Below are 22,687 nucleotides of genomic sequence, written 5' to 3' on the forward strand. Positions count from 1 at the left end.
CAAAGGAACACCCTACCAGAGGGTGCCAGAGGGACGGGGGCTGATTCATTGCCATCTGACAGACAGAGGTAATAATTGCCAAGCGGTTATGATCCTGTAAATACCATTAATAACTCCTATCGAGTGGTTTCTTTTTTTAAACGGTGGCCTGATACGTGTGGAGCCCTTTGAAAAGGAAATGCCTGGCATGGCAATGGGACCAGCCCACGAGGGGTCACAGTGGTCTCTGTCAGGGGGCAAATCCAAGGAATACAGAGCATCCACAGCCCCAGGCAAGGGGATTCTGCCAAAAGGAACCGTGGAAAGAGGGGAAACAGCACCTCTGCTTCAGTGGTGATGCTAAACTGCCTGGATGATGCTAATTAATGTCCAGGCTTAATTAGCTATAATGTTTAATATTTGCCCACAGGGAATGACCTACCTGAGACCTTCAGGCTTTGTCCCCTCTAAATCCAGGAGGGGACAGACAGACTCACCGTTGGCTCCTGCTCCCTGTGGGAAGAGCTGCTATTCCAAAGTCCTGGTGGGTGTGATCAGGCTACAGCAAGGTCTTGCCCCATGGAGAACCCAGCCCTGTGCAGCCACTGATGGGCCTTGGTCATTTCTTGCACAGGAGGAGCAGTCCTGGGCAAATTCCATTTGCACTAACTATAAATACAGCTTTGATTCTGCCTCTTTCTGCTTTGGCCAAACTCACCACATGTGGCCCAAGGGTGTGTCCGCCAACAACCCAGCCAGGGGGATGTGCAGGTCATGGATGAGTGTCTGGGGAGCACTGAGGTGTCAGAGAAGCTGGGAAGCACCTGGACATGGAAAGACATCCCCAGGGACTTCCCCAAGTCATCCGTGGAGCTGAGGTGCACAGACTGCTGAGCTGTTAATCTGCTGGGCTGATAGCAGCATTCCATGGGCTGGAATGTGTGGATTTGTTTGCAGGTGATTAATATTAGCAGATATATGGCACTTAATGAGGGCAATAATTCAGTGGCAATAACTCAGTGGAGCCCTGAGGTTACTGTCAGCAGGGAAAGGCAGTGCATGCCCCGGGGTGGAATGGGCTCATTCCTGGGAGCTCTGCTGCTGGTGGGACCTGCTGGGAGCCTTCCTCCCTCTCTCCCTCCTCCTGACCTGCAGCCAGAGCTGCTTCTTTCTTTTGGGTGGTTTTGCCAAGGAAAAGGCTTGTGCAGGCAGAGGTCAGAGCCAGAGTCTGGGACAGAGATGATGCAGATGGAGCAGCCTTCTCCCTTTCATGGAGAGAATCTGGCGCTTCCAGGCGGATCTGGGAGGTTCTGAAGACACTGAGAGGGGCTGGGGGATTGCTCCATGTGGCTGATGTGAAACTCAGGCTGTGACACCTGCCCAGGGGACAGCTGAAGTCAGCTGGAGTGTCCTGTGTCCCTGCCTTGTCTGTCTGTCTCTTCAGAAGCCCTTGAGATCAGACAGGAAAGCAGAGATTTGGGCTGCCAAAATCCTGCAGGAACGGGGTGACCATTCCTGGAGCAGGGTGTTGGACGTGCCCAGTGCCGTGGGGATGCTCTGGCCTGCCAGCTGCAAACAGAGGGTGGCCAGGGCTTGGCACCCACCAGGCAGCCAGAGTGTCCCCACGGGCACAGCGTGTCACCCCACGCACGGCCTGGCTGGGCCGGTGAGATTCCCAGGGCCGGTTATCACCGTTTCCTCCTTGCCCAGGAATGCAGGTGCTTGGCCTGGGCTGGATGCCACCCTCCCGCTGGCAGAGGTGGCCAAGCCACTGGCTCCAGGGTGCCAGGCCATGGAGACACAGCTCCCACCTGAAAGGGAACCGCCGGCGTTCCCGCTTCCCCCTTTCCCCGCGGGGACACACACTGGGGCTCCGCAGCTGGCACAGGGGTCAGCGGCTTTATCCGGGGAGGAATGAGGAACACAATGTCCTGGAGGGAGACAGCAGGATTATTTACAGCACCAAAATAAAGGCTGGAATGCAGAAAGGCATCGGGAGGTTCAAAGCTGCCCCTGTGGCTCGGCGGCGACGCGTGGACGTGGACGTTCCGTGCCGGTCGATTCTTGGTGTGAACTCAGGGCTGGGGAGAGGCTCTGAAGCCCTGGGCCACAGCAGCAGGGTTGGCATGGGCACACCCCCAAATTGAAGGCTTTGCAGTATTAAGACATCCTGGCCTGGGGAGTAGAGCATGTTCTCTTGGTTAGAGCCAACCCCACCGACTCAGATCTCTGTCTGAGAGCACAGCAAGGGCCTCCAGATCAATCATTACCCATGAGAAGACCCTGCCCAGCATAGGGGCAGCCCCTGGAGAGCATCATGGAGCAGCACCAGGCTGCCTGTCCTCAGCTGGGCTCCCTGGACAGCCCTTGTGCCAGCTCCAGTCACCTTGAGCAAGGGCTGTTATCTTATTTGTAAAATAGGTGGAAGATATCTGCCTCCTCCAGTGGAACACAACAGTGCCCAGCAAGGTCTGCCCAAGGCCCAGGAACACAGGCAGTGCTCAGCAGCTCCTTGGGCTGGCTGGGAGCAGCCCCAGAACACGCAGTCCATCAAAAATTCCTGGCCTTGGAGCAGCCCCACAGCCTTGGGGGGCCCCAGCCCATGGGCTGCCATGTGGAATATCCCGCTCTCCTGGAATCCAGGCCAGGGGCTGGCTCTGGGAGCTGCCTCCCCCCACCCCTCAAGGCTTTCTGCCCACTCTGAATTAGGAGAGTCGACCAAAATGAGGCTTTTCCACTCAAACGACTGACTTCGAGTAAAGGGGATTTCCAATTAAAAAAAAAAAATGACAGGAATCTTTAAAAAAAAAAAGAGAGAAGGTGTGTGGAGGAGTTTGGAAGAACGTGTGGCTTTTCCCTCCTTTCCACCAGCGTTTTGTGCAAGTTGGAGCAGGAGGGGCTGGGGGGGGAAAGTGAACGTGGTCCCATCACAGTCCCTGCTGCTGCTGTGTGGCCTCGGGCAACTCATTAAGGCCCAAACTCATTAAGGTCCAAATGCTCTGACCTCAGTGATGGGAGATAAGCCATGAAATGAACCATCCCATTGTTCTGGGCTCTGAGGTCAATACCTGAAGTGCTTGGGGAGGTTTGACGTGAGGTGGAGGTCCTGTCACCCCTGGAGAGAGATCAGGAGCCGCATTTCAGATGGAAGAGCCGTGTGAGCACACCTGTCCTGCCTTGGTGACAGGGAGCAGTCCCACCCTGGTGAAACCAGTCCTTCACCAGGTGCTTTTGCTGCTGCTATTCCTGCTTGTGGGTCTGTCCCATACATGGGATCCTCTCTGCAGCACCGGGCATCTCTGCAGGGCTTTGCAAAGCACTCACGGACTGCAGAGAGGGGTGGAAAACCCTCGGAGCAGGAGGCTGCCCAAGTGGGACAGCAGTGCCTCCCTGTGCCGGGCTGGCTGGAGCCACCCTGCCCATCCCCGTGGGCTGCTCTCTGCTGCTGCCCCGTGCAGGAGGGACAGCCCGAGGCTCAGGCTGCCTGCTGACTTCAGCAGGGACCTCAGCTGACTGCAGGGCTGCCCACAGCCCCTAATCCCCTCTACGTGCTGCCTCGCAGTCCTGCCGTGTCCCCCCAGCCCTGCTGCTCCAGCCCCTGGGGACAGGCAGGTCCCTGTGGCCCCACACGACCTGTGGCCCCACACGACCCCACTCATGGGTGGTCAGCTGGGACAACACCTCCCCTGTGAGGGGTGTGAAGGAGAAGCATCAGTATTTGCCATGAGGAGGTGGACAGTGAGGCAGAGGGAGAGGGGACGGTGTCTGCTCCCTCCTGGCTGTGCTTCAGGCAGGGGCTAATTGTGTGTCCCTGCAGCTGCAGAGGGACAGTCACACAAATCCCATCAGTGCCACCCACTCACTGCTGCTCGTTGGAGGTGGAGTGATGCTGGAGGCAGCAGAGAGGAGTCATTCAGGTAATTAACAGCATCAGAGGTGCCAGTGTGCCACGAGCTGCTCCGTGCCCAGCCAGGCTACCACGCCAAGCCCATCCTTACAGGTGAGAGGGACCAGGAACTGCCAGCACGGCTGCACAAACCTCTGCTGACCTACAAACATGTTTACTCACCCGCTGCCCGGTGGCACCAGAGGACACAGATAAGGCTTTGCGTGATGCCATGATTGTATTTTTCACGTCTGAAGCTTTTGAAAAGGCCACCTGGAACTTTGAACCTCTGGGGTTTTTATCAGGTGTGCTTTGAAGTGGCTGAAGCCACTGCGTTACTCTCAGTCCCAGATCAGGTTGGTGCGGTTTCTGCTTCCCAACAGGAAAACTGGATCTCTAAAAATTTGCTTTGCAGCTTTGTTTTGGTTCTCACGTGTTCGGTAAAAGAATTTAATCCCACCCAGTGCCAGTTGCCACAGGGTGGGGTGGATGGACGCTTAGGGACGTGTCTTAGTGGTGGGCTTGCACTTGATGGTCTTGGAGGGCTTTTCCAACCCAAATTATTGATTCCATGATCCTTTGCCACTGCTGCCCGTTGTCGCTGGAAGGCTGGGATGTGCCTCAGGCAGGAGCAGCGGAGGAGCCGCTGCCTGTCAGCCCTGCACAGGGCATTTGTGATGCAAATCCACCCGCTCCAACCAGGCTCCCGCCCCTGGAAGCTGTCAGGGCTCAGCCTGACTACACCAGGTAACACCACGGAGCACATGCCGCGCTTTTAGAGCACGTGGGATGGCAGAGGGTGAAGAGCTCTGGGGGTAATTAAACCTCAGCAGCAAACTGCAGCTGGGAGTCAGGGATCTGGGGGTGAGTCGGGTGCTAATTCTGGAAGTACTGAGAGCAGGGTTGGAGTGGTCTCCACTCTGTGCTCAGCATCCTCAGGCTGGGCTTCTTTAACTGGTTTAAATAGTTTGGGTGAGTGAATGAAAACCTGTACAGGCAGCAGTGCAGGGCTCAGGCTCAGGTTTGGTTCCTCAGCCGGGCTCTCCTCAGGGGTGAGCAGGCACTGCTGGCTGCACAGGAACTCACTGAGTCACACAAGGTAAATATTTTTCCCTTTGATTTTCACCCTGAGAAAATCTTGAGCTGACCTTGTTAATCCCACGTGTTACAAACCTCCCCCTGTCCTTTATCAAGTTTCGGCCGCGGGATAGTGTTACCAGCTTAGCACCTCTGGCTGCTCCTGCCAGCATCCTGCCTGGCACTGTGCCACCCTGCTCGGTCTCCTGGCCTTCCTGGCTGTCCCAGCGCTGCCTGGCTGGCAGGGCCACGCCAGTGCTCCTATCCAGGAGGGATGGAGGGAGGAGAGAAGCTGGATGGCTGTGGTCAGCTCTGTCATGGTGCTGGACCCCTGCAAGGTGTGTTAGCCAGGATCTCTGCAGGGGTGGTGATGCCACTGGAGATCCTGCCAGCTCCCAAGGTTATAATATCCGTCAGTCTTAGCTCCTGTGTCTGGAATGATGTTCTGTGGATGCACAAAGAGCTGGGGCCCCGCCCAGTTCGAGCCCAGCACCTCAGAGGCTGAACAAGGGCCCTGCAGCGAGCTGTGCCTGGACCTGTCCCCAGCAAAACTGGGTGCTCCTGGCCATCCCTCCCCAGGGCAGCCCAGTCGTCAGCTGGACCCCAAGCCAAGCCTGCAGCTCCTCCCTGGCTCCAGCTCCTGCCACTCCCGGGCTCCAGCACTCACAGCCGCCCTGGGCTTGTGCCAGCAGCTGCTCAGCCCGGAGCTGTGCCAGGATGGGGCGTGTGGTGCTGGGCCTGAGGAGGGCTCTGGGCAGGCACAGAGTGGGGAGAGGGCCAGCAGAGCTTGGGAATGAAGTGGTTAATGCCCCTCTCCTCCCAATATTAAGGGACAAATCCTCTCCCCGGCCCGGTGCCCAAATAAACAGGCTGAGTGTTGCATAAGGAGGAGGGCGGGAAGGTCTCTACGTGCTGGAGACAGGCAGTCTGATTCCAGCTCTGCAGCTGCCCCCATGCTGATCCCTTCCTCAGGTTCCCCCCTCCCTGCACACACTGCCAGCCCCGTGCCCTGCCCCTGCCACCCGTGGGGGCTGTTCCCAGCTGGTGAGGAACAGCCACAGTGGGCTGCTGCTCATGGGAAGGTCTGCTGAGCCCCTGTGCTGCTGGGAAGCTCTGTGGGACCACTGTGGACAGCGTGGATGGGGCTGGAAGAGGGTGGTGGGAGGGCAGGAGGTCCTTTGGTGACCTAACAGGCAGAGTGCCCGGCTTGGGATCCACCTGAGTCCACCCAGCCCAGCAACTGGGATGCTGCAGCCCCAGGGATGTGGCTCCCAGGGCTGCAGGGAAGGTGGCACGAGTTGTCCATGACCACATCTCTGACCACAACCCCAGCCTGTGCCTCCACAGAGCTTCTCCAAGGTGCCCCATCCGCAGTGGGATGGATGCAGGAAGGGAAGCAGGAGCCTGGCTCTGCTCCCAGCAGGCTCCCTCTGCCGACAGCCACCCCGGCCAGGCCTCGTGCCACCACTACACACCCACTTTGCACGATGCTTCGGGTGTCTCCTCTCTCCCCTGACTCTCAATTTGCAGTGGGAAAGAAAAAAAAATCCAGCTCCAAAATGCATCCTCCCAGCCGTGAGAAGCTGGGACAGGCTCAGGGAGGAAAGTCTGGAGCACAGGAGTCTGCAGCCCCCACCCCGTCCTCCTGCTGCGTGACCACAGGAGAATTTTGCAACACGTAAATGTAAATAAAAATGAAATATTTAATTTCCTTTTTTTTAAGAATTATATATATATGTATAAAAAGAATCCCTGACAAAGTGCTTTTCTGAGGATCCTCCCTGGGTGGGGTGGGAGTGGAAGGTGTTTGATGGACGATGTGCATGAGGGCAGGGGAGACTGAGGCACGGAACAGTTGCCTCCACCGTGGCTGATCCCAGGAGGGGACCCAGCTGCTCTCAGCCCTGTGTTAAGGCCACCAGCCCCACATGTCCCCCCCGTGAGCACCGTGAGAGCCGTGGGGTCACCAGCCCATGCACTGGGAAGGGACAGCTCTGGGGACAAGGTTGTGGTCTCTGGAAAGGCATCAGGAGCACTGGCACCGTCACCACAGGGGCCCTGGCACTGTCACCACAGGGGCATTGCCTGCTCGGGTGCCAGATGGCAGCAGGTCCAGGGCAATGGGGCCACCGTGACACAGCAGCAATTTGGGATTTGCTGGTTCAGGAGAGCAGCTCTGGAGCCGTGGGAAGCAGCAAGTCCTGGGGTGCACAGTGAGCTGGCCCCGCTGTGTCCAGTGCTGGTCCTTCTGTGGCCTGGCTTGGACAGTCCTGGGATGGGCACAGGGCACAGACCCCTGGGAGGGGCTCCAGCCGTGGGCATCGTGGGGTCCAGTGTGGGGAGTGCCCGGGGTCAGCAGCAGCTCTTCTTGGGCTTGTCATAGGGAGTGAGTTTGATGGAGTCAGTTAAATAACTCTCAAAAATCCCTTTGTACTGGAAAAAAAAGGAGAAGAGAAAGGATGAGTGGCCTCAGCTCAGAGCCAGCCTGAGCGGACCGACGGACTGTGAAGCGCCGAGGTTCAATCCTGACTTGGGATTTAAGGTAAAATCCAGGGAAAAACTGCCTTGTGCAGGGTGTGGGGACACGAGTGTCCCCGTGAGATGGCCACTAGAGGACAGTGCTGGCGCGCTGTGGGTGCCACACGCCCCGTTCCTGTCACCACGGGCTAAGGGAGACAATTCTTGCTCCTTTCTGACCGGTTTCGGATCTATTTTAAGAAATCAAACATTTCTCATTCCCTGGGCTCTCCTACTCGTTACAGCAGGAGCTGTTCCACACCACAGGGTGGGCTGGGGGGGGTCTGTCAGACCAGTCCCGGCTGAGTCCAGCTCCCCACCCGAATTCCTGCCTCCAGCACAGGCTCGGAGCAGGAGGATGCTCACCGTTGTTAGCGCCTGCTTCGCCAGGGTCTCGAAAGCCTCTGCCACGTTGATGTTGTTCTTGGCACTGACTTCAAAGTAAGGGATGTCCTTCTCCTTGCACCAGGCTGAGGCAGTTTCCTTGGGTACCTGTGGGAAGGGAGGATGGAGCTGCCTCACAGGTATGCCTGTGGGTGCTGGAGAGCTGGAACAGGGGACCCTCCTCACCCACCCAGGTGAGGGCAGGGTGCTGGCACTGCAGGCAGCTGCCTGATGTTGTCATTCCTGCTGCCTTCAGTGGGAGACAGTCTCTGTCAAAGGGCAGTAGAGGGATGCTGCTTATCCCCTGCAAGAGGCAAGGGGGAGGTGGCAGCTCCTTGCCTGGGGTCCTGTTTTTCACGTTAGCAAAAGGGAGAAGGCAGGCTCTGCAGGTGAAGGATCAGCGCTCATAAGCCTAATGGACACTAAGGCATCCCAATCGTGGAATCATTTAGGTTGGAAAAGACTTTAAGATCATCCAGTCCGTCCATTAACGCAGCACTGCCAAGCTCACCACTAAACCACGTCCCCAAGTGCCACACCCCCACAACTTTTAAATCCCTCCAGGGACAGTGACTCCACCCATCCCTCTCTCTCTCCCCCACCCTCACCTGCCGATCACAGAGGTCTATTTTGTTCCCCAGCACGACCATGGGGAAATCCTGCTCCCTTGGAATGACCTTCTCCAGAAAGTCATCTCTCCAGTTGTCCAGGGCCTCAAAGGACTCCCTGTCTGTCACGTCGAAGGCCAGCATGCAGCCGTCCGAGCCCTTGTAAAACGTCGACACCATGGACCGGAATCGCTCCTGTCCCCCTGTGTCCCAGATCTAGGGCAGAGAAGAGCACAACTACAGACACAAGGCACGAGCAGGGTGGGTGTTTGCAGCCCTGTGCTCTGTTAAGATCAGGGGACCAGCTTCAGGGAGTGCTGGGCTCCCAAAGCTCCTGTGGGATTCCACTGTAGTTCATGGGTGCTGCAAATCGAGCTCTGCAAATCCAGCCCTTCGCCTCGTGACACAGATAGGAGTTTGGGGACAGTGGGACATGGTGGGATGCATGTGGGATCAGGGTGGGCACCCCAGGCAGTGCCAGCCCTGCTCACCTGCAGCTTCAGGGAGGTGTTGTCCACCGCCAGGACCTTGGTCAGGATGCTGGCGCCCAGCGTGGTGCGATAATCCTCGTAAAACGTCTTGTGCACGTACTGGTGCAGGAGGGAGGTTTTGCCCACACTGGCAGGGGGGAAAGGGACACTGGTGAGGCTTTGCATTGCTCAGAGGGTCGGTCACAGCAGGGGCAGGGGCTGCATAACCCAGCCCGCATGGGGGGCTTCCCTCCCTCAGCGGCACTGCTCCTTACCCCAGAGCTCCGATGATGATTATCTTCAGATCCACCTTCTTGCTGGCATCCATGGACAGGCCCTGTGGGACAAGAGGGAGTCACCCAGCTGTGGGGATGGGACTGGTTCCTGGTGAGGCGTGGGAGCAGCCACTGCTCCCTGTGGCCTCTCCATGCTCTCATCCATCCATCCCGGGACCACGGACATCACCATGCCTGCACTGTGCCAGCACCGTGTCCATGCCATGTCTGTGCTGTGCCACAACCCCACTGCACTTGTGTCCCAGCCACAGTGGGGACAGAAACCCCCACGACGAGCCCTGCCCACGTCACTGCCCGCGACGGGCTCCCGAGGTGCTGCTGCTCGTCCAGACACGCCGGTTCATCTCCATTCAAAGCTGCTGGGAGCAACTTCCCTGCCTCTCCCACTCCTTCTCCAGCACAATCCCTCCCCCTAAACCTGGCACACACACCTAGTGCACAGTGGGGATCCTGCAGAGAATTATATTTGTTAAAGACCCCGGCCTGGTGGAATTCCTTGGGTGCCCCAAGCACAGCCCGGGGAGCATCCCAGCCCAGGAGCACCGTGAGAGGCTCCCCCTGCATCCCAGCACGTCCTGGTGTCCCCACATGCTCTGTGCCTGGCCAGGAGCCCTGAGCACCTCCAGCAAACCCCCTCCCCAGGCGGGACGAGCATCCTCCGGCACTCCCAGCAGCCCCATCCTCACGGCACCGCCCGGCCCCGCGCCGGCCAAGGCACAGATGGAAACACTGGCAGCCTCTTCCCTGCATTTTTCCCCGATGCGTTGGCCAGCCCTTCGCCATTCCGCCTTGGAACATCCCCCCTGCCAGGGCGGGTCTCAGTTGTGGGGTCCAGGCCCCCCTGCACCCCTCTGCCACCCCAGCCCGGTCGTGGGCAGCATCCTGGGTATAGGCAGAGCCTCGTGTCTCAGCACGCACAGGCTCTCCACTCCTTTTGCCAGCTTTCTCGGAGTCCAGATGGTTTTAAACTCAAAATGGAGTTTTCCAGACTTTTTTTTCCCTGCTCCGGGGGGGAGTCTCAGCTGCATCCCGGGGGCCAGAGGGGCCGGAGGGCAGTGCACTCACCTGCCGGGGCATCCGTCGGCCGGGCAGCCGAGGCTCTGGGCTCCGCTCCAGCCGGCGGCCCAGGGAGGGGAGAGGCGAGAGAGGAGGATCCAGGAAAGAAGGCGTCTGCAGGGCCCCGCTCCGTGACATCAGCAGAAAGGGGCCGAGATCCTGCCGGGGCTGGCGGAGGAGCTGCGGGCGGGCGCTGGGATGGCACTGGAGTTTCCCCTCGGCTCTGCCCTTCTAGGGGTTTGGGATTGACTTTCTGCCTCTCCTCTTGCTCGGAATCCCCCGGTACCTTTCACCCACCTCCCTTATCTGCCTTCCTGCTGAGGGGGCTGTCGAGGGCTGGGAGCAAAAGCCCGGCGGGGGCTCCCGGCAGCATCCCGGGAGCCATCCCGGGCTGTGCTCAGGCGGCTCTGACAGTGCGGGGTTTGGGAAGATTTGGGAGCTGGGGACAGTGGGGGGACAGTGGCAGGTGAGGAGGGGATGGGATCCGTTTGAGGGGGCTGGGAGCTCTCTGTGTCTTCATCTCGTTTTGCAGGCAGGAGAGGGGCAGGGTGGGAAGCAGGAGTGTTTCACACCGTGCTGTATCCCTGTAACTCCCATTCCACAGGGGCTCCCACCCTGCATCCGCAGCCAGCCAGATATCCAAGCACCCCAACAGGAGGGGACCGTGCCGGGATGAGAACCCCACTAATCAGACCTGGTGGCATCTCCTGGAGGGGAAAGTGTTCAACTGGCAAGTGGGATTTTAGGATCTCAGCTTGCCACCATGGAGCAACATGGTGCTTGTTTCTGCTTGCGAGCACCAGCCTGCTGCCCACGGTTTTTTGGAGTGGGAAAACCTGCTTGGCTCTGATTGCAAAGGCAGACCTGTGCTTCCCAACATGCAAGGGCAGGTCCTGAGCCTTTGCCAAGCATTCTTTAGGATTTGGGGTTTGCAGTGGCAGAGTGGTGTCCCCCCATCTTGTGAACCCTCCTGGCTTCCTCACCCTGAACCAGTGGTTGCTGGTGGCCTGAGAGGGACCCAGGCATGGGGTCCCTCCAAGACCCACCAACTTTTTGTTTTGCCACTGGCTGCCCTCATTTTTGTCAATTTTTTTTTCCACTATAGAGATCCCTTATGGGATCGCAGGGAGGATTGCTGCACTCAGCAGGACAAACCCCGCTCCTCCTCCCCAGGTGCAATTTTGGGACCTGTCTGGCCAGAAAAATCTGTTTTTCCCCCCAGAGGGCAGGCACTGGGAGGAGCTGGGACGAGGCAGAAGAACCTGAGCCAGTTCTCACCGGTGGTGGGTAAAAGGCTGATGTTTCCCTGCAGCAGGTCTCTCCTAATCCCTGTTTTCAGCCTATTTTCATCATGCTGCTTCACCTTTGTCCTTGCAGGGAGACTTTAGTGTTCAGCCTCCCCCTCAACAACTTCTGCCCTCGTTCCTGGTGGGACAGGGGTTGCTCACCCAGTCAGATGATCCCTGTCTCTCTGCACCGGTGCAGATGGGGTTTGTGGTTGCATCGCCACAGCTGGTGCCTTCAGCCACTTCTGCTTTTGGGCAGGAGGGCTGTGCCCATCAGGGTGCCCAGCCCGGGCTCAGAGCTGGCTCTGGCTTGCGTTTGATTTCCCAAGGAACAGGATTTTCCCAAAGCTCCTGCTGTCCTGGGGTGAGATTCGCCCTGGATGAAGGCAGTGGTGTGGAGGAGGTGGCGGCCAAGACGTGGCTCAGCAGCTCCAGCAGCGACAGCTTCAGTGCTGTCCTGGCTGCTCCACCACGTCAGCAATTCAGAGGAAAAAGGCGTGGGGTTTGTGCCCTGTGACTATGAGGAAGGCCTCGCAGCTGGGAGACCATGAAACACAGGCTGGGGGCTGCCACAGACAGAGGAAAGGCTGGTGTGGCCAGGGAGAGCATGGGCTGTTCTCTGTGGTGAGGCTCACGGGGCTGGCAGAGTGAGGGAAAGGGAAGAAAGCAAAAGGCATCTGAGTGACGAAACTGTTCCTTGCGCTGTTCAGCCTCCCTGAGGGACAGCAGGGAGTGGGTTACTCCTCATTGGGATGCTTGGTATTTTCTGGAGCAACATCCCCCTCAAATCCTGCCAAGAATGCTCTGGGATTCCAAGGGCACATGGCACCAGAGCAGTCCTGGTGGAGTCCAGGTCAGGCTATGTCTCATTGCCCGCTGGTGTTTGGGGACACTGGGTGGTCCCTCGTCAGGCTGGGGGAGCTGGATGCTCCCCCCCTGCCCATGGCTGTGCTGATGGGCTGGTGCCCAGCAGCACCTTGGCCTGCTAAGAGTTAAGGTGGAAGAGGGAGAGGAGACCTTTGTCCAGCTGCCCCAGAACCTTATCTTTGACTGCAGCAGAGCCGAGGTGAAGTCAACACAGGAAACGTTACAGAACCCACACTGGTCAGTGGCACAATCAGTGTTTCTGAGTAAGGCAGATATCTTCTTTTATTGCAAACCACGAGGCTGAGCTGCCAAGTTTACAACCAGTTCCGAGTATTCCAGCACTCTCAGACCCAACCCTGAAGGTTGCTCTGGTCTGGGGATGACGGAGCAGCCATGAAGCCTGGTCTGGCCCATGGACACCCTGTCACCCTGGAGTCAGTCAGCGCTGCAGGGCCTTGTTTCAGTGTCAGCAAAAGGAACAGAGGCCTGGGTAAAAATAACCCTTCTCCACGGTTCCCTTTCTCGCTGCCCTCCGTGTGTGCCTGGGGTGTCTCATGCGTGAGCTGCTCGTGCCCTCTCACACATCCCTTGCACCGTCAGCGAGTCACATGTGCTGCAGCAACTCCTTGGACCCCAGTGCCCAGCAGCCCCTCCACAGACCCCACAGCCCAGCCCAGACCTCAGCAGATGCTTTGCCCTTTCTTTCATTGAGCCACGTTGTCTCTGTAAGTTCCTCCAGGGAATCAAAGCAAAATTCACTGGAAATCACCAGTTTTTCTGGGAGTCTTATGGCACAGGAAAAGCCCCAGGTTCTTTCCAGTCTCCTTGTTCCTTTTCTTATTTGCCAGCAGCAGCTCAGTTGACTGAGGTGTGTGTTCCCAGTGTTTCCCTCAGTCCCTGCCCTGCCCATTCCCACAGCTGTGGCCTCAGGCCCACGGGATGGCCAGGCATGCCCACAGCCACCTGTACCTGGGCAAAGCATCCTCTTCTTTCTGCCCACGTGGAAACCCCAGCTAAGGACCACAAGGTTGACCTTCTGGGTCCTGCACTGCCAAGGCTCCCTCCAGAGCAGGGAAGCTCCAGCCACACCAAACACGTAGCCCTGGCACTGCCATGTGTCACCGAGGGAGGAGGGCAGGATCTGGGGGAGGAGGATTTAACACCCCAGTGCAACCCAGCTGAGACCCACAGGGTCATTAATGTGGTTTATTAAAGGGTCATTAATGTGGTTTATTAAAGCTTTTATTGGCTCATGTTTAAAAAACACCCAATCTGCAGAGCAGATCACGGAGCTGCTCGAGATGTTTTTATGTTCGCTATGAAATTGCATCCTGGCGTGGACTGACCTTCTGCTGGGCTCTTCAGGTGTCTTCATCCCCTTGGGGAGACACTGGTGCAGCAGTGACATCCCCTGGCCTGCCCGAGGGCAGCATCCTGGTGGCTCTGTTCCCTTCCTACCCCACAGGATGCCCCAGGCCTAAGGGACAGCAGGGGCCAACCCCACCCTGTTGTTGCCACGGTCAAAGACGGAGTAGAATTGACGGATAAAAACGTCACCCAAAATCCAGAGGGGTCCAGTTGGAGGGGGGATGTCGTTGCCCTGGAAGCCACTGATGCAGAAGGTCACACCATCACTGTACTCCTGGGGGAGGAGAAGGGCAGAGCTGGCAGTGAGCCCGAGAGCCTCATGCCCGTGGAAACGTCGCAGGAATGGTGACAGAGCACGAGGCAGTGGGGCTTGTGACCCACTGGGACACACGGCTCAGCTCCCAGGGTGGCTCTGGGCCACCTTTGTCACTGGAACTGCTGCTGGGAAGGGCAGGGAGGGTGCCACAGCCATACCATGAGGGTGTAAGCCTGGGCGCTGAGCGTGTAGGGGAGCCCGTTGATGGTGAAGGTCACGTCGGGCATCGCGTCGAGGTTGCTGCACTCCACGGCGTACTGCAACACGGCCAGGAGGTCACTCCAGCCAGGGTGGGGGTCCCAGGCCTTTGCCCCTTCCTGTCCCCACCCTGCCTCTCACCTCTCCATCCACTGACACAGCACCAATGTAGTTTTGCAGCTGTTTGACCTCCTTGGTGGGCCCTGCGATGAGCGACGTCCCGGTGTCCACGATGGCCTGGCAGCCGTTGGCGCAGAAAGTCACTGTCCCACCCACCTGGATGCTGGAAGAGGAGAGGAAGAAGGACCAGGAGGGATTTGTCCTGCTCTTCCACCCCAGCCCAGCCTTCCCTCCCTGCCCAGCACCACTCACTTGTCCAGCTGGATCTGCCAGTACCCTTGCTGGGTCACTGGCACCCAGTTCAGGGTCCCCGTGAAGCGGGACGTGTCAAAACCCCCAAAAAGCAGCTCTCCTCCCAGGGGGGATTCGGGGTTCCTGGAGGGAGGAGGAAAAGCCATGAGGCTTTTTTTCCTGTTGACTTTGCAAATAACATTTTAAATGGGTGGATTGCCCCCTGCCTGCTTCCCACAAATGCTATTCCTGTAAGGCCAAAGGACTGGCACCAAACCCCCTTCGCTGTCTCAGTAAAATATCTATATTTTAGCAGCCCCTCCTGTTCCCTCAAGCAATGACAGGCTCTAAGCAGCATCCCAGAGCAAGGCTGTGTCCGTACATGCTCATGTAGACGGAGAACAAGGGCAGCTCCACCAGATTTTGTGCCATCATGTTGTCAAAGACAGGAGTGACCCCGTCCACAGCCAGTGAGGGGTAAGCCAGCCCCAGGATCCCGTCGAACTCGGCGTCCAGGAAGGCTTTTCCCGGCTCGCTGATGCTCTCTGCAAACTGCTGGTTGCTCACGGCGAGCCCCTCGACCTGCAGGGAGGAGGGGGTTCCGTGGGGCTGCTGAGTCCGTGGGCAAGTCCCAGGCATGTTGTCCAGAGCAGGAGAGGCCAAAGGTGACTCACGGCTACTTGGTCGGATCCGATGAGCCCTGTCAGACTGCCGGTCCCGTACTGGATGGAGAAGGGGGTCCCTATCACCTGGTAGGTGCTGGACTGTGTTGGCTGAAACCTGGCGTGTCCAGCTGGGGAAAGAGATGGAATCTGTCAGCAGAAATGTTATTTTTTTGGCATGGCCACGGCTGCCAGGAGCCCCCACCGTGGCTAGTGGAGAGAAATGATGATGGAGGGTGGTGTCACCGAAGCTCCTGGTCACAGGCACACTGCCAAGGGTCATGCTGGAGCTTTGAGGAGGGATAAAACTTATGCCATTTTAATCTGACTGAAAGGTGGCAGGGTTGTTAGAGGAGTGGGATTAGATCATGTGGTGTTTTTATGAGTCCCGAAGACAAGCACTGCTATTCCTGGTTTGCAGCCAGGAGCAGCCCCACAGGCACTGTGGTATCCAGTTATATTCCCCAATTCCCCCCAGGCTCTGGGGCATCCCTGGGGCTGCTCAGAGATGCTCCATGTCCCACAGCAGCAGGACTGGCTCATCACTGACAGCCTGAACAAGCCCAATGCTTGTCACGCACCGAGCCCCCAGGCAGCCAGCCCAGAGCTGTGCCCTCCTGCTCCTGCCACCCTGCCCCTTGCTGACAAGCTATATCCTGGGCTGTCATCTTCGTCTGTTTGTTTAAAGGTTCCCACAAGAACATGGCCAGTGTCACCTGGTAGTGTGATCACCACCCACTCCTGGCAGACACACCCACTGGAGCTCGCCCACCTGCCCCCCAGATTTCTGTTATCTGTGTGTGCCTTGCAGGGCTCAGCTGGGTGGGGAGAGTCCCCCAAGGTCTCAGGCTGGGTGTGCTGTGACCCCGTGGCCTCACTGGTCAGGCTGCACTCACCACAAGCTTTGCTGACGCAGTAGATGGATGGTACCCAGAGGTTGGAGGAGCCCGTGTCGAACACCACAGTGAAGTTCTGGGGGGGAGTTCCGATGGAGATCTGCCCAAAATACTCCATCTGGCAAAGAGTGGAGCTGTCAGCATACCAACAAACTCTGGCCAAGGGGAGCCTGTGCTGGGGCGTCCACAGGGCATGGAGGGGGTTCTATCAGGGTCCCATCGTGACAGGTGAAATAAAGGAGACAAATATTTAAGGAGCAACAAAGGGAAGCTGAGAACAAAAGGCAGGATGGTGGGTGCAGGCTCTATCCTCTTCCTGGGAAGGCTGGGCCCTGAGGAGACCCTCATCACCAGGATGCAGAGAGTGGAAGGGGCTGCAGGGGCTCTGCTGGGGAATGGGATGAGCCTGGGGAAGCCCCTCCACCTGTGGGTCCTCTGTGGTGGGACTTGCTCATCAGAGTAAGTTAGTTTTTGTTAGTTTTTGTCTCCCTGGGGGTGAGGGGAGTGCAGCAGGGAGGGAGAGGGCTGGCAGTGCCTGCTGTGAATGCTCTGCCTTGTCCTCATCGCCACATTCCCGGGAACAAAAGGCCAGGCGGGCACAGGCAGGCAGCGAGTCCTGGCACGCCGGGCACGGCTGCAGGCGCGGGGTTTCTGGGAAGCACTGGGGACTGCTCAGGCAAACTCATGTGCCCTGCTTACATCCAGGTAGTTGATGAGGGGCTCGCTGGTGTCCGAGAAGGCAGCGCAGTCCTCGCTGTCCTGCGCCGTGTCCAGCCCGTGGGCTTTCCAGAAGTGGGAGAGCTGCCCACGCTCCCGCAGCAGCCTCCGCAGGGAGCGGCGCCGCGTCAGGGGCACCCTGGGGGAGAAGGGTCCTGGTCACTCACACAGGGCCGTGGGTGCTGCTGGGGTCCTGCAGCCCCCGTGCCCACCCTGAGGGTCCCAGCAGAGCCAGGATGCAGGTCCAGAGCGTGTTTCCCCCCCCATCCCCCAGTGCAGAACCTTCCGGCCAAGGCACAGCAAAACAGGGGCACTTGATCTGTTTTAGGAGGCAGCAAATCCAGGGCAAAGCTGGCAGGGGAGGATGCACGTCCTGGCAGTGACGGGACAGGCAGGAGCTCAACGTGACTGATGGAAAGGGCCTTCAGGCTGGGGGAGGTGAGCAGGGCCAAGGGGAATTCATGCTCACAAAGACCCTGTTTACAGACCCCACCTCATCCCACTGCTCCTGGGGTCTGCCCAGGGGGATGGAACCCATGGAGTGATGTGAGAAACCAGAGACCACGGTGTGGTGCCAGCACTGGTGTTGGCAGCCGAGGTGTCTGTGCCAGGGGGAGCTCAGCTCTGCCCACTCATCACGGCTCTGGCAGCACCCAAAGAGCAAAGCCCCTCCGAGAGCTTGGGGGAACTGGGGTGCAGCTCGGGGACCCCCTTACCTTTTCAGGCCACTGGCCAGGGAGAGGCAGAGCATGGCAAGGAGGAGGAGGAGGAGGAGGAGGAGGCTCTTCATGCTGGCGGCTCAGTGGCCTCGCTGGGCTCCGCAGGCTGTTCTTATACCCGCAGGGCTGCCCCGATAACGCCCCTGCCAGAGTCAACACTCAGGCACCGGCAGTGAATCACTGGCCACGTCCCAGGCGAGGCAGAGCGGGCACCGTGGGGTCAGGTTTGCTTTTGTGGGTGAGGGAGGCGTGGGGGGAACCTGCAGGGAGCTGGGCTGGCTGCTGTTGGGGCAGGGAAGGTCTCACACAGTGGGAGCAGAGCGGGGTGCTCATCCCAACACCAGTCCCTGTCCACTGGCAATCAAATAACCAGTTGAAGTCCCTCCAAAATGCTCTGGAGGAGCGTTTCCCCTTTCCTTTGCCCCACAGCCCCACCCCAGGGACCTGCCCGTGGCCATGGGGTGCCCCAAACCCCGGCAGCTGCTGGGAAATGCAGGAAAAGGATGCAGTGCAGTGTTTGTAGCATCAGGGCAGCCACCAAACTAGAAAGAAAACACTAATCAGCAGTGATGAAGTGCTCTGGAATCTCCTGCTTTGCCTTTTAAACAGCAGTCCGTGCCAGGAAGAAGCGGCTTTTCATGGGAGGCAGTTCCCTGTTGCTTTACAGCCACTAATGGGCTCGTCCCCTGGGAGTTTTGTTTAACCCAGGACGGGCGTCTCATTAAAACCTCTGAGTGCAAATAGAAAATGCTGATGAACAAATAAAGCCTTCAGATACCAGGGCTGGCAAGTGGGGAAGTGAGTGGGGGGAGGAAAGAGTTTTCTTGCTGCCACCATCTCTCAGGTCAGGGATGATGCCGTGCTGTCCTTGTTTTCTGTGTTAATGGCACTAACGGTGGGTGCCACAAAAGGGGGTGTTTTACTCAGGTGTTTTACTCATTTACGGGGTTTCTACCCTTAGCACGGTGCTAATCAATTTTTTCTTTATCCCAGTCAGTCTGGTTTATCTAAATAAAGCCCTCACCCAGGAAATTCAAGTCCTCACTTGTGAGGCCCTGGTACCAACGGGGCTGTGAGAGAGCCAAGTTGTGTCTCCTGTTTGGGGGAATTGTGTCTCTGCCCCTGGGAGATGCTCCAAGGCTCCTCCTCTCCACAGCTTTGCAGGGAGATTAAGCTTAAAAAATCTATCAAATTTTTTGCTATAAGCAGGGACATGCAAGGCAAGGCGGAGTGGATGCTGATGGCAGATGCTGACATATTTTTCCCAATCAAATGAAAATTCCCTGCATTTCCCTGTGCCTGGATTGGTGGTTGAAGTATTTTTTTTAATTGAGTAGCTTTACCCCAAGTAATTACGTATTTCCCTTTTAAAATGCAGTTTAATGTACTTTATGTATTTAATGTATTTCCCTTCTCGTCCTAATCCTATATTCATGGATTAAAAAGAAACTTCCTAAAACAAAAGCAGCTGCAGCAAGCGCCAGATCAGCTGAAAGCAGCAAGTGGATTGTTCCAGACATGGTTTATAACCCGAAAATCCTGTCAGAAAACCCAGCCTGAAGGGTCACTGGGCTTCAGAGATAAACGTGAGGGTGAGCTGTAGCACACACACACCAAATACTTTCAGTGAAATAGTTTATTTTGTTCAAAAGGTTCCCCAATTGGATCATCATAATCTGCAAACTCGTAACAGTGGATTCAGCATTAAAATATGAAGATGAAAGGAATAAAGAGGCCAAAGCTTACATTTAGAAATTCTTCAAGTTAAGCAAAATAATTTGTACTTTTTAGCTATTTTGGAAGGAATTTTAAAAGCTAAATTCTCAAAGGTGCATCAATATTTTTGTTTCAAGGGAGCAAAATGGGGTGGGTTTTTTCTGTCTTTTGGAAGTAGCTCGGCCATATTTGCCCAGAAAACTGGGACAAAAAGGGTGTTGCTTTGTGCATACTTTCAGCTGTACCTCAATATGTGGAATACAGCAGAAAAAGCTCTTACACCCCATGGAAATGTGATGAAAGGTGGCTCAAGCTCCTGGAGCATTCCAGGTAAGTAATATCTGTGCAAACCCTTCATTGCTGCCAGGCAGGGGCTGTCCCAAGGTGTGTCTCACCCTCTCAGCTGCACATACCTGCCCTCAGGTACCTCAGAAATACATTTTGCACCTTGGGTGGAAAACTCACCTTGGTGTACAGAGCTTTCCTTGTGTGAGAAACCTGCTTTGAGGCTAAAAATATGTTATCTGCGTTCCTTTTTATGCATTTCCTTTAGTGCAGCCACTTCCACGACGAGCTCTGGCTGATTGAAATCGCGTGTTCTAAAAAAGCCTTTTTTATTTCCCTCCGTTTATCAGACACTTCTCCCACCTGTTAATCTGTTTATCGGTCACCGAGCACTTGAAAGAGAGAAATGCTGCAATAACAAACACTCACTTAAAAAATCCAAACAAACAAGCAAGTTTCAGTTAAATATTTACCTGTGGCCAAGCAGTTGTGGGTAGAGCAGGACTAACACCTCCTGGTGATGGAGACGATGATCCTGCGGTCCCAGGGGAGGAGGGGGAATGTGGGAAATGACTGACCCGTGGTGGGGATGTGGCAGGGGACCCCAATTTGTGGTGCAGCTCCTGGGGTGCACCCTGACAGCTCCTGGGGTACTTAGTTCTTCCTGGGATCTGTTCTTCTCTTTGCCTTTAGAAAGTCCAGGGGATTCACTGGGATGTTGGGATGTTATCTCCTTGGGAGAAAGTTGCTGTGGGGGTGATGGAGATGTTGAAATGCCAGCAGGCACCGTCCCCATGATTAGGGATTTTACAAAAAGATTTCCTGACCTGTTTCCTTCCAGGGAAAAAGCACAGGAGAGGCCAGGCTGCTGCAGGGAATTTCCAGCACCTGAACTCTGGCTCAGCGTGAGAGCTGCAAAATCATCAGTTCCCATGGAGCAGTGGCCCAGCCCTCCCCAGATCTGCTGGGAACCATCAAGAGGGGTCTGCCAGGCTGCTGCTTGCACCCCACCATTATTAAGTGATGCTGCAAGTTGTTACTGAACCAGAAAACTTTCCAGAGCACGGGCAGGTGGAGGCCCATCCACCCTCAGCACACAGGGAGCCCTGCAAGGTGCTGGGACCACATCCCCTGTGAAGTAATATATTTTATCCCTGTGGAAGATGTTTACCTGGAAGCACCCAGAGCACTTTTTGGGTGGCAGCTGAGTTGCTGGGGACTGCAGCTGGCTCCCTGCCCTCAGGACTGCTTTGCTCCAAGGAGGCTCAGCTGCATTTTAGCACAAAGCTGCTGGAAGGCGGAGCAAGAGGCAGAACTGGTCAAGCCGTGCAGGGTCCCAAACCCCCGAGCAAAGTGGTTGCAGAACAGCAGAGAAACACCCAAATATATTTAAATGAGGCAGTTGACAGAGGGGAGACGTCATGGAACCTCATGTGGGCTCGTTCCTGCCATCGCCATGGGGGCAGAGCGTGACCGCATCCGGCACCGAGCCGGCGAGTGCTCTGAGCTGCCGGACCCTGCGGCTGCACCCAAAATGCTGCCGAGACATCCTTAGATCCTGCTGCCTCCAAGGCTCCAGCTGCCCCAGTCCTGCAGGAAAGAAGTGTGGAAAGCTCCTCTCCCCCAGGTAAATCACCGCCGGGTATCGCGCTCTGCCGGGCGCTGGATGCGATGCTCGGAAAGCAGAGGGGTGGAACAGCAGGAAGAGAGCTGGGCTGGGTGTCCACATCCGAGGGTGCCACTGCCAGGCTGAGCTTTGGCCTTAAACTGGGCCAGCAAGGCCTGAGTCTGATGGCTCTAAAACAATTTGAGGCATTCTGGTGGTTTTTCTTACCTTCAGGTGGAGCGGAGGCGTCTTGCGTTGACCTCTCAGCGATCGGGCCGAGGAGCAGCTCTTTGCAAGCCTTGATTCCAACACAGCATCTTGCTTGAGAAAGGGTTCATGTCCTGGGGGGGGGCACTGGAGGGTGGGAGGCCCACAGAAATTACCTGATAGACCAAAAAAGTACATGTGCTGCCAGGCTCTGGCTGGCTGCTCTCTCCAAACAGAGATTTCGAGACGCGTTCGCCTATCGGCGCTTCGATCTCGCCATACCCATCTCAGCAAAGAGCCTGCCCGCCACTGATAGTTGGATTTGGGTCTTATTTTGCAATTTCCTTTTGAACAGCTCGTGGTTTTTTTGCAGATCGTTATCTGCCTCAGCAGCATCTCCTGCCCCACGGTAGGAAATGAGCCTTTAAAGAATGGCAGCCCTCTGAGGGGGATATTTGGGGGCAGAGCAGCTCAGTAAGGGAGGGGGAAGATTCCAGCAAGAAATGGACTTTTAGGTCGGATGTTGCCAGACTGTTTGGGTAAGTGGGATTTCACAGGAGAGTGGTGGTTATCAGGAAAGCTTTTGGTGAATTAGACTTCAAAATGTGTGATAGAGGAAATTATAGAATCTGATCCATGGGATGGATAATGCCTTTGCTGTAACTATCAATCTATCAATCAGTCATATTATCATGGCTTCTTTAATCATTGTATCAAAACTTCCATTGAAATCTCTCCCTGACAGCCATTTATAAATGAGAGTTTACAGGGGCTGAGTGAAAATCTGAAGTTATTTTATGCAAGTGAAAGCTCACAGAATGAGCACTTCAATTGCTGTCCTTCATTATAAATCTCCTGAGTGTTATGGCCAGAAGCCCCAAGCCAAGGTGCCCAGCTCAGGCATTTGTGTTTTCTGATTTTCTGCCTTAAACCTTCTTAACTTCAGCAGGATTTAAGCGCTCACCTAGAATTAAATCCGAGGTGTCTCAGACACGGAGGTGTTGAAGGGCCTCTGATATTTCTGTCTGGACCTTGACTGATGCAAGAGCCTCACACCAACTCACAACCTTCTTTTGGTTACTTTCTTCTATGTTTTTTTTTCAGATTATAGTTCTCTCTTTTTTTTTTTTTTTTTTTGGTGGATTAAGAAAAAAAAGAAAGAAAGAAAGGAAGAACTGCGAGAGAGGATTAAAGCGAGAAGAATAAATTTCAATTCTTGT

At 56.3% G+C, this 22,687-nt stretch overlaps 2 protein-coding genes across 2 annotated transcripts; both read right to left on the reverse strand.

Annotated features, from left to right (window-relative positions):
* Positions 1-6,722: 6,722 nt before the first annotated feature.
* Positions 6,723-10,378, reverse strand: RAB7B (RAB7B, member RAS oncogene family). The gene is made up of 6 exons (XM_050326856.1): positions 10,283-10,378; positions 9,197-9,258; positions 8,943-9,069; positions 8,452-8,667; positions 7,826-7,951; positions 6,723-7,375 (listed from the first exon to the last, which is right to left on the reverse strand). Exons 1-6 carry the CDS (start codon positions 10,292-10,294, stop codon positions 7,295-7,297), a joined length of 624 nt encoding a protein of 207 aa, XP_050182813.1. The 5' UTR covers positions 10,295-10,378; the 3' UTR covers positions 6,723-7,294.
* Positions 10,379-13,681: 3,303 nt separating this feature from the next.
* On the reverse strand, positions 13,682-17,724 carry CTSE (cathepsin E). Its single transcript, XM_050326781.1, has 9 exons — positions 17,651-17,724; positions 16,917-17,073; positions 16,218-16,335; positions 15,334-15,452; positions 15,042-15,241; positions 14,681-14,803; positions 14,450-14,591; positions 14,269-14,367; positions 13,682-14,068 (listed from the first exon to the last, which is right to left on the reverse strand). Exons 1-9 carry the CDS (start codon positions 17,722-17,724, stop codon positions 13,904-13,906), a joined length of 1,197 nt encoding a protein of 398 aa, XP_050182738.1. The 3' UTR covers positions 13,682-13,903.
* Positions 17,725-22,687: the final 4,963 nt, after the last annotated feature.

The sequence above is a fragment of the Myiozetetes cayanensis genome, unplaced genomic scaffold, assembly GCF_022539395.1.
Source record: "Myiozetetes cayanensis isolate MyiCay16 unplaced genomic scaffold, myiCay2020 scf32, whole genome shotgun sequence".
In the NCBI taxonomy this organism is placed as follows: domain Eukaryota; kingdom Metazoa; phylum Chordata; class Aves; order Passeriformes; family Tyrannidae; genus Myiozetetes; species Myiozetetes cayanensis.

Coding starts and splice junctions, on each gene's coding strand:
- CTSE (XM_050326781.1), bottom strand. CDS start 17,724: ATGAAGAGCCTCCTCCTCCTCCTCCTCCTCCTCCTTGCCATGCTCTGC. Junction 16,336..16,916: donor CCCTCATCAACTACCTGGAT/GTAAGCAGGGCA, acceptor ACTCTTTGCCAG/ATGGAGTATTTTGGGCAGAT. Junction 14,804..15,041: donor TTCTCCGTCTACATGAGCAT/GTACGGACACAG, acceptor TCCTCCCTCCAG/GAACCCCGAATCCCCCCTGG.
- RAB7B (XM_050326856.1), bottom strand. Junction 7,952..8,451: donor TAGACCTCTGTGATCGGCAG/GTGAGGGTGGGG, acceptor CCCTTCCCACAG/GTACCCAAGGAAACTGCCTC. Junction 7,376..7,825: donor CGAAGCAGGCGCTAACAACG/GTGAGCATCCTC, acceptor TTTTTTTTCCAG/TACAAAGGGATTTTTGAGAG.